This window comes from Oncorhynchus tshawytscha, linkage group LG30 (genome assembly GCF_018296145.1).
Source record: "Oncorhynchus tshawytscha isolate Ot180627B linkage group LG30, Otsh_v2.0, whole genome shotgun sequence".
NCBI classification, from domain to species: Eukaryota; Metazoa; Chordata; class Actinopteri; order Salmoniformes; family Salmonidae; genus Oncorhynchus; species Oncorhynchus tshawytscha.
Window position 1 is genome coordinate 34,344,275 of NC_056458.1, and position 14,531 is coordinate 34,358,805.

Sequence of the window (14,531 nt, forward strand, 5' to 3'; positions counted from 1 at the left end):
TAGGACTGATGAGAGTAATGGTATGATCCATTATCCAATGTATTGGGCATGCATTCTAAGATGAAGCCTAGTATGGATATTGGAACGTAGCCCGAGTCCTGTGATGTGCCTGTATATAATCATGGGTACCCTTGCCCAGTGACAGGCATAGGTAGTGCTGCCATTTTTGCCAATAACATCTCCATGGCACTGCAATGCAGCAACATACAAAGTATTCACACTCCTTGACTTTTTCCACATTTTTCTGTGTTACAGCTTGCATTTAAAATGGATTAAATGTAGTTTTTTTTGTCACTGGCCTACACACAATACCCAATAATGTCAAAGTGGATTTACATTTTTAATTTAATTTAATATTTATTAATGAAAAATTACATCTGAAATGTATTGAGTCAATAAGTATTCGACCCCTTTGTTATGGCCTAAATAAGTTCAGGACTAAAACTGTGCTTAACAAGTCACATAATAAGTTGCATGGACTCACTCTGTGTGCAGAAATAGTGTTTAACTAGATTTTTGAATAATTACAGTATCTCTGTACCCCACACAAACATAAGGTCCCTCAGTCGAGCAGTGAATTCAACCACAAAGCCCAGGGAGCTTTTCCAATGCCTCGCAAAGAAGGGCACCTATTGGTAGATGGGTATCAATTTAAAAAATCAGAGATTGAATATCCCTTTGAGCATGGTGAAGTTATTAATAATACTTTGGATGGTGTATCAATACACCCAGTCACTACAAAGATACAGGCATCCTTCCTAACTCTGTTGCCGGAGAGGAAGGAAACCGCTCAGGGATTTCACCATGAGGCCAATGGTGACCATAAAACAGTGTAATGGCTGTGATGGGAGAAACCTGAGGATGGATCAACAACATTGTAGTTACTCTACAACACTAACCTAATTGATAGAGTGAAAAGAAGGAAGCCTGGTGTTTTTTGCAACAAGGCACTAAAGTAATGCTGCAAAAAATGTGGCAAAGTAATACATTTTTTGTTCTGAATACAAAGTGTTATGTTTGAGGCAAATCCAATACAACATATTACTGAGTACCACTCTCCATATTTTCAAGCATAGTGGTGGCTGCATCGTATTATGGGTATGCTTGACAGGTTTTCAGAATAAAAAAATACATGGAATGGAGCTAAGCAAGGTTAAAAAAAATTGTCCTGAACCAGGTTTTTCTCTAGGATTTTGCCTGTGCTTATTTACACAGGCAAAATCCCAGAGAACAACCTGGTTCAGTCTGCTCTCCACCAGACACTGGGAGATTAATTCACTTTTCAGCAGGACAATAACCTAAAACACAAGGCCAAATCTACACTGGAGTTGCTTACCAAGAAGACAGTGAATTTTCCTGAGTGGCAGCGCTCCAGTTTTGACTTAAATCTACTTGAAGATATACGGCAAGACCTGAAAATGGTTGTCTACCAATGATCAACAACCAATTTGACAGAGTTTGAAGAATTTTGAAAAGAATAACGGGCAAATGTTACACAATCCAGGTGTGGAAAGCTCTTACCCAGAAAGACTCCCAGCTGTAACCACTGCCAAAAGAGCTTCTATAAAGTATTGATTCAGGGTTGTGAATACTTATATAAATGAGATATTTCTGTATTTCATAAGCAAACATTTTCAAACATTTCTAAAAACATATATTCACTTTGTCATTATGGGGTATTGTGTGTAGACGGGTGAGAATTGTTTTGATTTCATCCATTTTGAATTCAGACTGTAACACAAGAAAATGTGGAATAAGTCAAGGGGTATGAATAGTTTCTGAAGGAACTGTATAAAAGTTAAACTGTACATATCACTTTGCCATTTTTCTATTGGTTTTCCCTACACATAAAATGGATATATCACTTAAGTTGATCCTCAAGCTGTAAAAAGCACACATTTCAAAACTACAGTTTAATGTAGTTGTCCTCCAAACATATCAGCCAAGCAGGGAGAAATGTTTAAATCATCATCATATTTATTTTATTTTACTTAACCAGGCAGGTCAGTTAATTAAGAACACATTCTTATTTACAATGACCGACTACCCCGGCCATGATGACACTATTGCAGCCAAGGAGATGTTTTGAGGAAGTCTCAATTCGTCTTTGACCGAACAAACCATCCTAAAGTTAACAATGTGCTGGGCACAACAGCCTCACTCTGTAGTGTTTGGGTGGATGTTGTATGTTGTGTGTTTAGGCCTTAGGCTGTTGACTTACCCGGCTTGCACTCCTTTATTTTTGTTCACGTCGATGGTGGTGATGGAATGCTTCGCCCCAGACTGTACCTCCCAGTCCACAGTCCACTGGGAATTCTTTGACTTGGTTTGCAGAAGATTCACCCCTTTCTTTGCCTTGACCCTGCAATCGAGAGATAAAATGAATGAATCAACTGTATGAACAGCCCATGATTTATCTGTGAGGTCAGAGGCTGTCGGTGTGTTTGTATACTGTAGTTCCCTCATGTGCACAGCACTGTATTACATCGGGGCAAATGCAATTTTGAAAGATCAATCAATGACAGTTTATGTAGTTGGACAATGTGGTGATAAACTGACTCTAAAGACAAAGACTATCGCACTGGAATTTTGAAATCATGGATAAATGTCTGAATAATGCTTGAATAACGATTGAGATTATTTCTCAACCAGCCAACTGTATTTTAAGCATCAGGCAAAAACTAAAAACCCACTCCATATTCTTTGGTTCCATAATATTTTGAGAAAGCTTGAATATTGTGCTGTAGTAGTGTTTTTAAGACTATGATCCATTTCAGTGACTCCGATTAATTTCCCCACACAAATGAGAGGGTATAAGGTATCACCCTGGTGTGGCCCATGTGAATTTAGCTCGCCATTGCGTTCGCACAAAACCGATTAATGAGTGAGCATAGAGAATCAGAAAGGTACAGCTGTGACTAGTAATACGCACCAATTCTGTAAGACTCTAGCCATCTTTGCAGCACTGATAAGAGGCAAATGGAGGAGCTTGTGTGAACTACTTCGACTAAGACACTACTATTATTTATTCATTCCACACAGATGCCTTCTGCCATGGCAACTTCTATTAAGCGCTGCGCTGGAATGGCTGACTGCTAAACAGGAGCGGTTAGCTCTAAATGCTCCTCATCCTTCAAGGCCATATAGCTAATTCATACACTGGGGTCTAAAATGTCACTGGACATTTTCAGTGCAAACATTTATGCTCTGAAAGAGCGATTAAGAAATGACTTCTCTTCAACCCTCGATGTGGTTTAATTAATTGTTTCTTGTAACCTGTGGAGAATAATTTAGTTTTGCACAAATAGCTAATGTGGATTGGTGCATAGCCTTTCATCCACCTAGTCTTCCGGAAATTGCTCAGATTGTCAAAGACTGTGGTTAACACCTTCAAACACTATATTCCGGTGATGGCTCTTCGCAACGGAAGGCAACTGTATTGATTGACAGGAGCTCCTTGCCTCTGGATCATGAACAGCAATCTCAACAATGATCTTGAGCACTCTGATATTTATCTTGTTTATCACTCTAAGTACAGCTTTGAGGTTCGGCAGCCAGCACAGAGCCATGCAGATGAGGAGCTGGAAGGAAGGAGAAGGAAGCAAACCTGGCTGGCAGGGAGATGTTCTTTAGTGGGGCAGGCTGGGGAAATTAGAATGATCGAGCCAAGGAGTTAGAGGGGATCGCAAATCAAAACCTTGCAACTGCCAATGTTCACATCTGATACAGAATTTACTCATGTCCTGCACAAGGAAATTATTGTTGTATTGCGGTGGCAGATACAGATGGGAACCAAAACATGTGTTTTGCAACAGCCTGACAGTTACTAATTAACATAACATGATGATGTGTAGTTAAGGCCTGTCAAAACAGCAAACTCCCACCCATTGCGCAATTGGGGAGGTTGAGAGTCAGCAGTATGCCTGACAGGTTATTCTGCGACCTAGACCTCGGAATTCTGACCTTATTTCTTCAGGCACGGGTAACCATATTCAAAGGCTGGCCAAACGCTTTAAAAGGGTGACAACAAATGTATTAATGGGGTGAATCTTTCTGCCGGATTAACCCCCAACCGATTTTCAAACGCTCCCTTCCTTTGCCTTTAAACCGCTCTCTCTGCACTCACCTGATAAAGCAGCGGCAGCACCACTTTGAGGATCGGGCCATGACCAATAGAGGAGGCTGCAGCGCCCTGTTTTTCAACAAGGCTTTGGTTTACTCTTTATCTCCAGCTATACGCAACTGCCCGCCGTGTAAAAAAAACACTTTTATTGATGATGTGGCACATTCCTATTTTTCAAATGTTAAATCTCTGAAGGTGCAAGGCAAGATAGGAATCTGGTTGCAGTTATCGCAAGAATCTTTCCCTGGGAAATAAATCTGTTTGGAATAATTATGTACACCTGGAGCGTGCCCTTTCCAAACAGTATAACCACAAACAGAGTTGGATTGGTTTGGTTCAGATGAAAGAAGACGGCTCTAAAGTTCTAGTCCAGCTCAACGTGTCACCTTCAGTACCAAGCTATGATGAACAAACCAACTCCTGTTAAATAAGACAGAACACATTGGGTCAATGCTGGTCAATGTTGTTAAGGAGTCAACACCAAGACCCGGTTGTTGTGGTTTCAACTTATTTGAATCAATGAATAATAGTCAGTATTAATCCTAGTATGGTAACATGGCTATTATGTTTATTCTTCACACGTACACCAGTCAAATTACAGAAAAGAGCTTGGCTTTAACTGGAAACTAAAATATGAATAGAAACAGTTGTTTGTGCTTTAAGTCTAGCATCTATCCAACCATATTAGCCTCTTCCCTCACTCTGCTTCCTTTTCCAGGCTCTCCCAGACACAACTCCCCTAGCTCTGCTTAACTGTTAAAGCAATGCCTGTGTGAAATGACCAAGCATTCACAACAAACCCTTTGCTTAGAGAATGCCAACCATTCACAGATTGCAATTCAATTTTTTGGAAGTCGCTAGCGGTAGTATGTTGCGGTGGGGAGTGCCAAAAAACAAACATTTGACCATGGTGGCGGTGACAACAGCTCACAGATGAAGTGCAGTGCCACTGTTGGGCGGCCTAAACTCTAATGGATAGGAAGCCTTGGCGTTCGTAACCTCGACAGACTTCGGTGCACAAATGCATGCAGAAAAGTAAATAAAAAGGAACTAAAATGTCAGCACTAGAATGTCTCAAAAGCACTCCCTTTTGAATTGCTGCAAAAACAGGGCATCTCCGACAGCTAAATTTGGCCAGCGAAGCCTTTTTCCATTGAAGCTCCATTAGTTTGAGGGGGCACTTTACAGACAACTTCTCCACTTGGAGTTCTGCAGTCACAACAAATTCCCATTCCATGACAGTATATTATTTATCTATCAATGTATGCTTGTCCTTGGCCCTGTGCTTGACGCAGTGCCCGTTTTATGTGACATGTGATTCAATCATGCACTTGGCTGTGTGTGATATAACAGCTTGACATGTATGATATGTTTATACAAGCTTGAGAAACATTATTGTTTGATTCCAGCACTTTGCATCCTTGAAGTAGCAGCTTGATGTAATGTGAGGCCAAAAAAAAACAATTTATTCCGATGCCACTCCATAAGCCTTCAATTGCACTGACAAAGCTATTATTTCAAAAATGTCACGACAACAATGGATTATGCTTACAAGGTGTGCTGCAAGCGACTGCTGTAGAAAATAGCACACAAGAGTATTAAATACGGCACCAGTCAACAGGGGTTCATTGAGGGTCCACAAGTCATTCCTAAGTAGTTATTTATTGAATTGCAGTATTGTAATCTTAGATATTGTGTATGCCAGACCTTGAGATTCACTGTTCGGCAACAAAGAGAGAGAGAGAAATAGCTTCGTTTTGCATCACCTTGCTGGAGAAGCACATGCCAGCTGCTCATTATTGTGGAAATATGAGAGGGACGTCAATACGAGGACATGTAAACCTCGTCAGCCTCCATCTCTAGCCATGTGGACATTCTGCCATAATTGGCAGCGGGAAGCAATCAGGACAGATGTTCGCTTTGCAACGAGACGCCCGGCACCACAAAAAGATCTGATGCATTCGTCACACTGCTGATGCTCGTCTGACGGTAAACCGAGTGGCCAGCCCAGATGAAGGGCCAGCCACCACGGGTCGGGAATGATGAGCATCTTCAGTAATCTCTCGCAAAAACAAAAGACATGGGTATGGGACGTGAACAGCGAGGGATGACCCGACAGTCGGGATTTACACTAATCTGACAAATCATCTAAGGAGAAAAGAGAAGGCACAGAGGCACAGAGAATAGCTGTATTATACTTATTTTGAGTGGGGCATTTAAAAAATATATATTTAACCTTTATATAACTAGGCAAGTCAGTTATGAACAAATTCTTATTTACAATGATGGCCTATACCGGCCAAACCCGGACGACGCTGGGTCAATTGTGTGCCGCTCTTTGGGATTTCCAATCACGGCCGGTGGTGATGCAGCCTGGAATCGAACCAGGGTCTGTAGTGACACTTCTAGCACAGAGATACAGCGCCATAGACCGCTGCGCCACACAGGAGCTCAGTGCTCCATTTAGGAGCACTTCTGGAAAATGCAGAGCAGAAACTTAGAACTGTTGATCAGATTGGGCTACATTTTCTTGTGCTTAATTTGTATTCTCCTAAACAGCGAGCCGAAAAATAGAAAAATGCAGTTTTGACAGGCGCAGAAAAGGGTAACCAGGGCACTACAGTGCGACCATTTTACTTGCATAATCACCTAATTATTTTGCTGTGCCACCTGGAATTTTTATTTAGTAGCACCAGTGAGCCTATAAAAATAAAATATTATAGCTTGAATATCTCAAATATATATTTTTTGTGATCTTCCATTTCGTTGAATTGTTCTCCTAAACACGTGGTCCTTGTAATAAAGGTCAGTGTAGAGCCCCTGGTGACAGCAGCATTTGTGTTCCTAATCCATTGATCTCAGAATGGAAAACAACTCTGAAGTTATCCTGATTATTTGAGGAGATAAAAGGGTCAAGGTTAAATAGCTTCACACAGACCAAACAGACCCAAAGAAAAAGTTGAAAACTGACTACTTAAAACAAAACACAATTGCAGGATTCAAAACAGAGGCTGCAGGCCTCTGAGGGAGGAGGGTTCCTGTCTTATCTTTAAGTGGGGTGGTGGGCTGACGTGTAGAGTGGAGACTCCCTTTTCTGTGCCCTGATGCCACTGATGTAGACGCAGCTATCTGCACACACAAACACACACACACACACACACACACACACACACGTACCCACACACACACACACACGTAGCCACACACACACATAGGTGCACACACACGTGATCACGCACACACACAAACCACAGGCGCACACTGATGCACAAACACACTGCAGAGCGATGGCGGTGGCTGTCCTCCTGGAACACAATTATTCTAAGTAGTTTTTCCATCAGCCGGAGCCATGAGTAGAAGACCCTCGGGTGAGCCATAACCTTTCTGCGGAGGCAATCGGGAAAAAAGACGCTCTCCAATTTATTTGATAAGGCGAGTAGAACTCAGCGATGCCAACAGACACGGAGAACAAGAAAATCAGGGCCTTTCTGAAACCAAGTTGCTGACATTTTCAGAGTTCACATCACTATGCATACATAATTATATTTTATTTTGTGTTAAAAATTGCCCATTCCAAATGAGAACTAAGAAAAGTTGAGAATTCCTATGGTGTGCGGTGCTGTTTACCAGCAGGTACATCTATCAATAGTCAAACAAAGGCTACTAGGCATTGGATGATAACAGACACTGACAAACCATGTATCCCACTAAGCAAAGGAGACAAACAGTGATACAGAAGACTTGTCATGGCAAGAAAACAGAAATACTGGAGAGAGAGAGAGAGAGAGAAAAAAGAAAGCTAGGCGTTTGTGCATAAATAAATGCTGCCAGGACAAAAGCAGGTTGTCACAATGTGATTGGATACTGGATGACTGAGGAATACTGATACACTTGAAGATGTAAAATGATTTAGGGGGGGGGGATTATATTATTGTTATGCGGCTCAGAGAGCTTATCCATCCGTCTTGATGCGCGGCCTCGTCTCTCGGCCCCTGTCGCCGACAGAACAGAAATACTGACGCCATATATTCATTTGATGGAGAGATAAATGTCATGTCCAGCACTTCTAAAGATCAACGAAATATCAGATTCTATCCAATGCTCATTGAATGTCATAAAATACAGGAGACCTGGGATGGACTGACGGAGTGAGGAAACAAGAGGAAAAAAGGTGTAATATCTTGATTTGGGTCAGTTGTTTTGGGAAGGCCCCACACATTCTTAAAGTGTATAAAAATGAAAGGAGAAAAACAACTCCCACCAATTGATTGAACGATTACACAAGACAATAACAGTGAGGATCGGCGAGCACGCTTCTCAACCCGAACCCAGAGCTTCTTAAGAGTGATGCCACATGCTGTCGTTGCTGCTGTGAGTGGACCAGTTCTGTTCTCCAATGGAACCCTCTCTTCATCCATTCCTCTAACTCTCATTATGTTCACATTGTTCTCTGTCAACCATACCTCCCCTCCCTATTTCCCTGCATGACTCCCTACCTCCTTCACCCCCTCTTTTTTCCCCTCTCCCTCTGGCTCCCCCCTCGTTCTGCACCTATCCTCTTAAATAAATCACTTCCAACACGCAGCTGTTCAATTAAACTTTCACTAGATATTGCTGGCGTCTTGTCAGTCTAATCAGGGGCTCTGTAGGAATAGGTAATTCAACTCACTAACCTGCTACACCAGGTGCCCTGATACACCATCATGTAGTGTTAATGGCCTGTATTGACCAGCGCCTATAAAGATAATGGTATTTTCATAACCCGCCGGCGGAATGGAAAGCCATCTTCCTTATAGACAGTAAATGGAGAAGACAGCTACTGATGCACTCTCACTGGCGCTAACCTCCTTTATCGCCCTGCAACCCAATCTTTCAGAATCCTAGTTCTACCGTATGGTTGTTGAGGAAATGCAATACCATGAAGTGGCCACCAGGTGGCCCTCACCTCACCAGGAGGACGGGGGATACTGAAGCGGGGCCATGATAGGCATACTAGGTGGGGGCCTGGTGGTCTTCACATGATAAGATATGCAACCATTTTGAGCTGGATTCAAAAGGACAATCAGTAGTTTGTCAGATACCCTATCTGGACTGTGTCACCTGGAGAGGCATGCTACCACTACTCCCCACGACCTCCACTTCCCCACCAGGTGGAAACGTGCCTTTTTTTAATAAACTCCGACCTGTCCTCACGGCAACCTTGACTTCATTTATTTTCCCAGGCTGTTGTTAAATCACTCTGCTTCAGCTCCCTCCATCCGCTCCCCTCCTTACCCTTCCTCCCTCACTTTTTCCCATTCATTTGCTTTCCCTTTTCTGTCTCCTCACCCCCACCACTCTAATGACCTTGCTTGCCAAATGATCCAAATGACTGTGCCTTGAGTTAAACGCTGATTAGGAGGGAGCCCTATGCGGAGTTGGAGGAGGAGAACTAAAGCGTAGGGGGATACAGCTGCCTGCATATTGGTTTGTTAGTCCCCCTGGCTAGTGATTACACGCACACAATGAATTTGGACAGTGGTTGGCCACGACAGTCATTTTTGCAATCAAAATCAACACAATCCGACTGCCTCAAATGAGGTCTCCTAACTACAATCAAGACGAGCTAGGTTCTGGGTTTCAAAGCCAATATTGGATCTAGACTACCCACCTCCCGTCCAATGCATCATACCAACTTAATTTTCGAAAACGATGGGAGGATGGTTTTAAAAGTGGGAGCGGCTAAGCCAAATGAAGCGGAATGCAGAGCCAGCATGGTTTATCGTAGTTGTAACTGACCGTGATAACTGGCCATCAAACTGTAAAACATCAAGCAAGCACAAAACTGCGCTTTATGCCGTGCTTTGACTCTTTTGATTATGTACGTTTGTGCACGGGCCACGCCTTTGACGGGGGAGACAATGACAATCTAGACCGCTGAGCTGGGAGAGTGCCGTAACTTGTCGCCGTGACAATTTGCAATCCATGTTCCATCAAGGGCTCAGACCAGATTATGAGGCATCGTGGCTGATGAGGCAATATTTACTTTTCACACGCTCAGGGCCGTGCAGTTTTTACAGCAAGTTTGCTCAAATGGAACAAAGCATTCCTTTGTGCGTCCGGGCTTTTATAAAAACAGCGTAAAGCTCTCTCGATCTCACTCTCCTCGTTCTCCTCCCTCCTACATGAGACAGGGCAGAACAACTAAGGACAAAACCTAACCCAGAGCATGCTCTGACTGCGCCAGTGAGGCCTAGAACATTTAGCATTTTCCCACACTTCAAAACTCACCTGGGCTATTATTGATGGGGAATTATTTGTCAGGTAAATACACTACATGTCCAAAAGTATGTGGACACCTGCTTATCGAACGCCTCATTTTGGTCAATTAGACCTGGATCGCATGCGGTGTTCCAATTCATCCCAAAGGTGTATTATGGGGTTGAGGTCAGGGCTCTCTGCAAGCCAGAGAAGTTCTTCCACACCAATTTCGACAAATCATTTCTTTATGGACCTCGCTTTGTGCATGGGGGCATTGTCATGCTGAAACAGGAAAGGGCCTTCCCCAAACAGTTGCCACCAAATTTGAAGCACAGAATCGTCTATAATGTCATTGTTTGTTGTAGTGTTAAGATTTCCCTTCAATGGAACCAAGGAGCCTAGCCCAAACCATGAAAAACAGCTGTTTCCACTTCACAATGACAGCACTTGTAGTTGACCGGGGCAGCTCTAGCAGGGCAAAAACTGAGCTCTTCAGTACGGGTCATTCTATTGCCAATGTTTGTCTATGAAGATTGCATGGCTGTGTGCTCGATTTTATACACCTATCAGCAACAGGTGTGGCTGAAATAGCTTAATTCACTCATTTGAAAGGGTGTCCACATACTTTGTAGTGTTGCCATGTAGTGTTTATGGGACACAATGCCCCAGGCATTGACATTATCAACTGATAATGGGACACAATGCCCCAGGCAACTGAAGCCAACATTTTATTTTTATTTTTATTTAACCTTTTTTTTAAACCTTGCAAGTCAGTTAAGAACAAATTCTTATTTACAATGATGGCCTACACCGGCCAAACCCTAACCCAGTCGACACTGGGCCAATTGTGCGCTGCCCTATGGGACTCCCAATCACGTCCGGTTGTGATACAGCCTGGATTCGAACCAGAGTGTCTGTAGTGACGCCTCAAGCACTGAGATGCAGCACCTTAGACCGCTGTGCCACTCGGGAGGCTCACCATAATTCAATTGGCATACTTAATTAATATTTTCCAGGATCACGGGTCCTCAGCTGAGCTGTGTACTAAATCTTATGTCATAGGATTACTTTCAATTTCAAGTGTTAGAATTTAAAAGCATTGAGATTCATGTTTGTGTAAGGACTTTGGATACCAAACTGGATCCCTCTAAATACAAGATTAAACTTTATTCACCTAAAAGGGTGAAAAAAACGAATGCTGTTTTGTATGGTCGAGTTTCACTTACTTCGAAAGATCACATAAAAATGCCTCTAATATACACTCACCGGACAGGTGAGTAGGTACACACATCTAGTACTGGGTCGAACCCCCTATTGCCTCCAAAACAACCTGAATTCATCGGGGCAAGGATTCTACAAGGTGGACTCCATGGAATCATCCTGACGCAACAGGAACCAGGATTCGTTGGACCAGATGATGTTTTCCATTCCTCAATTGTCCGGTGTTGGTGATCGAGTACCCATTGGAGCCGTTTCTTCTTGTTTTTAGTTGATAGGAGTGGAACACGGTGTGGTCGTCCGCTGCAATTGGCCATCCGTGACAAGGGTCAACAAGTTGTGCCTTCCAAGATGTCATTCTGCACACTACTGTTGTACTGCGCCATTATTTGTCTATTAGTGGGCCGCCTGTTAGAACGATTCTTGCCATTCTCCTTCGATCTCTCTCATCAACCAGCTGTTTTCTCCCACAGGAATGTCAAACCATTCTCAGTAAACCCTAGACACTGTTGGGTGTGAAAAGCCCAGGTGGGCGGCTGTTGTGGAGATACTGGATCCAGTGCGCCTGGCACCGACGTGTATACCAACACGCCTGGCATCATATACATGGTGAGTGTATACCAATACAGTATGGTGGCTGATAAAATGTATTTAATTCAAAATTATACAGCTTGTTTATACAACATTATATGATTACATTATTCATCTCATATGCATACGTATATACTGTACTCTATATCATCGACTGCATCCTTATGTAATACATGTATCACTAGCCACTTTAACTATGCCACTTTGTTTACATACTCATCTCATATGTATATACTGTACTCGATACCATCTACTGTATCTTGCCTATGCTGCTCTGTACCATCACTCATTCATATATCCTTATGTACATATTCTTTATCCCCTTACACTGTGTATAAGACAGTAGTTTTGGAATTGTTAGTTAGATTACTTGTTGGTTATTACTGCATTGTCGGAACTAGAAGCACAAGCATTTCGCTACACTCGCATTAACATCTGCTAACCATGTGTATGTGACAAATAAAATTTGATTTGATTTGATTTAATGTCAATACTTCAACTAATATGGCCATGTGACATACTTCTATCTCAGTATATTGGCTTTAAAGGCCAGTACAGCAGGACAGTAGCAGCAGCTAGCCTCAGCATTAGCCACCAGTGAAAAGACTGCGTGGCACTCCATTGGGAATCCACCACATTTATACTCCTCCCTTCCATTCCTCCACATACCACCCCCAACTCCCAGAGCGCCTGGCCTCCTTGTCCTGCTCCTCAACACCACATAATACCACACCCTGAGGGACTCCTCAGCACAATAACAACATGCCAACCTTGAGATCTGGGTACTTCTGCTGGAGCATGGCTGTCTTTTCTGATCGGCTGGCTGCCGTACACAGGGCTCCCCTACCCCCACAACACAGTCCAACCAGGGGCTTAGTGGGCACGCTCAGTGTGGCGCAACAGAGGAAGCAGCAGCTAAGTCCACCCCGCACGTTGTTTTCTGTGTTGGCTCAATGTTCTGGTCTGAGAACAAGGAGGAACAGGTGCTGAGATTAGGGATCGATTTAGCATCAATTGTTATGCATAGAGAACGAGGCAGAGAGAGAAACACAAAAGCACTAGAGTGGTTAGCTGTTGTGTTTGCGGTTTTTATTAGGAAGGTATGGTGAAGAGATTAAATCTGGCTATCCTTTGACATTCTAGTTGATGTGTAAGCATACCATCTCTGTTCAGAGAAGTCCATTCTGCTCTTCTGCTCTCTGGACAGAGAACAATGCCAAAAAACCTACAACTTCAGAGTGAGAAACTAGATTTTTCTCACCCCACACAGCCACATTTTTATTCTAGGAGAGAAGGCAGAGGTGAAGCATGAGCGAGAGAGTCCAATCAGCTATTTAAGGGGTGTTTTTGCCCTGGGTCTCCTGTTTGTCTATTGGGGTTTAATAACTTCAATAAAACGGTAAGGGGTCATGGCTCCCTCACAGAGATGAGAAGCTACAGCACTAACTAGCCATTAGAGAGGATGGGAGGGCATAGGAAATAGCCATAACAAATCTGCCCCAGTTAGCTGGCAGGCATCAATAATAAGGGACTCCGGTTTCTCAAATGTATTCTCATTTAAATCAGCTTCACGTCATGACCTCGGGCCAAGGGAGGCCAAGAGAACATCCACTGTGGGTTAAGAAACATGTTTCACACTTGATGGTCAGAGCTGTCATGCGGGACTTAACATTTTTTTTTGGTTTAGTTTTATTTACAATAGCTTTAAAAAGAACGTTTTTTTGCTCTCACTTTCATGAGTTAGACAGTTGTTTTGCATCATCTCTTGTTTTGTAGCTTCCTTTTTGTTTTAAAATTATTTTTATTCCATGTTAAATAGGCTATAAATAAATCTATATATATTGTCCAACTGTATATATATATATATATATATATATATATATATACCTAAACTGAGTTTAAATGTATTTGGCTCAGGTGTATGTAAACTTCCGACTTCAACTGTATATACAGGTATATATATATACAGTGGGTCAAAAAGTATTTAGTCAGCCACCAATTGTGCAAGTTCTCCCACTTAAAAAGATGAGAGATGTAATTTTCATCATAGGTACACTTCAACTATGACAGACAAAATGAGAAGAAAAAAAATCAAGAAAATCACATTGTAGGATTTTTTATGAATTTATTTGCAAATTATGGTGGAAAAGAAAAAGAAAAAGAAAATATGTTGAAGTCGGAAGTTTACATACACCTGAGCCAAATACATTTAAACTCAGTTTTTCACAATTCCTGACATTTAATCCTCGTAAAAATTCCCTGTCTTAGGTCAGTTAGGATCACCACTTTATTTTAAGAATGTGAAATGTCAGAATAATAGTAGAGAGAATGATTTATTTCAGCTTTTATTTGTTTAATT

At 42.3% G+C, this 14,531-nt stretch overlaps 1 protein-coding gene across 2 annotated transcripts in view; it reads right to left on the minus strand.

Annotated features, from left to right (window-relative positions):
* tmem132e (transmembrane protein 132E) overlaps window positions 1-14,531 on the minus strand; it is a 353,420-nt gene that overhangs the window by 44,073 nt on the left and 294,816 nt on the right. For both annotated transcript variants that reach the window (XM_024393605.2, XM_024393604.2), the window contains exon 3: window positions 2,222-2,362. In XM_024393605.2, coding sequence (XP_024249373.1) covers window positions 2,222-2,362 — 141 coding nt within the window. The remainder of the gene's footprint in view (window positions 1-2,221; window positions 2,363-14,531) is intronic.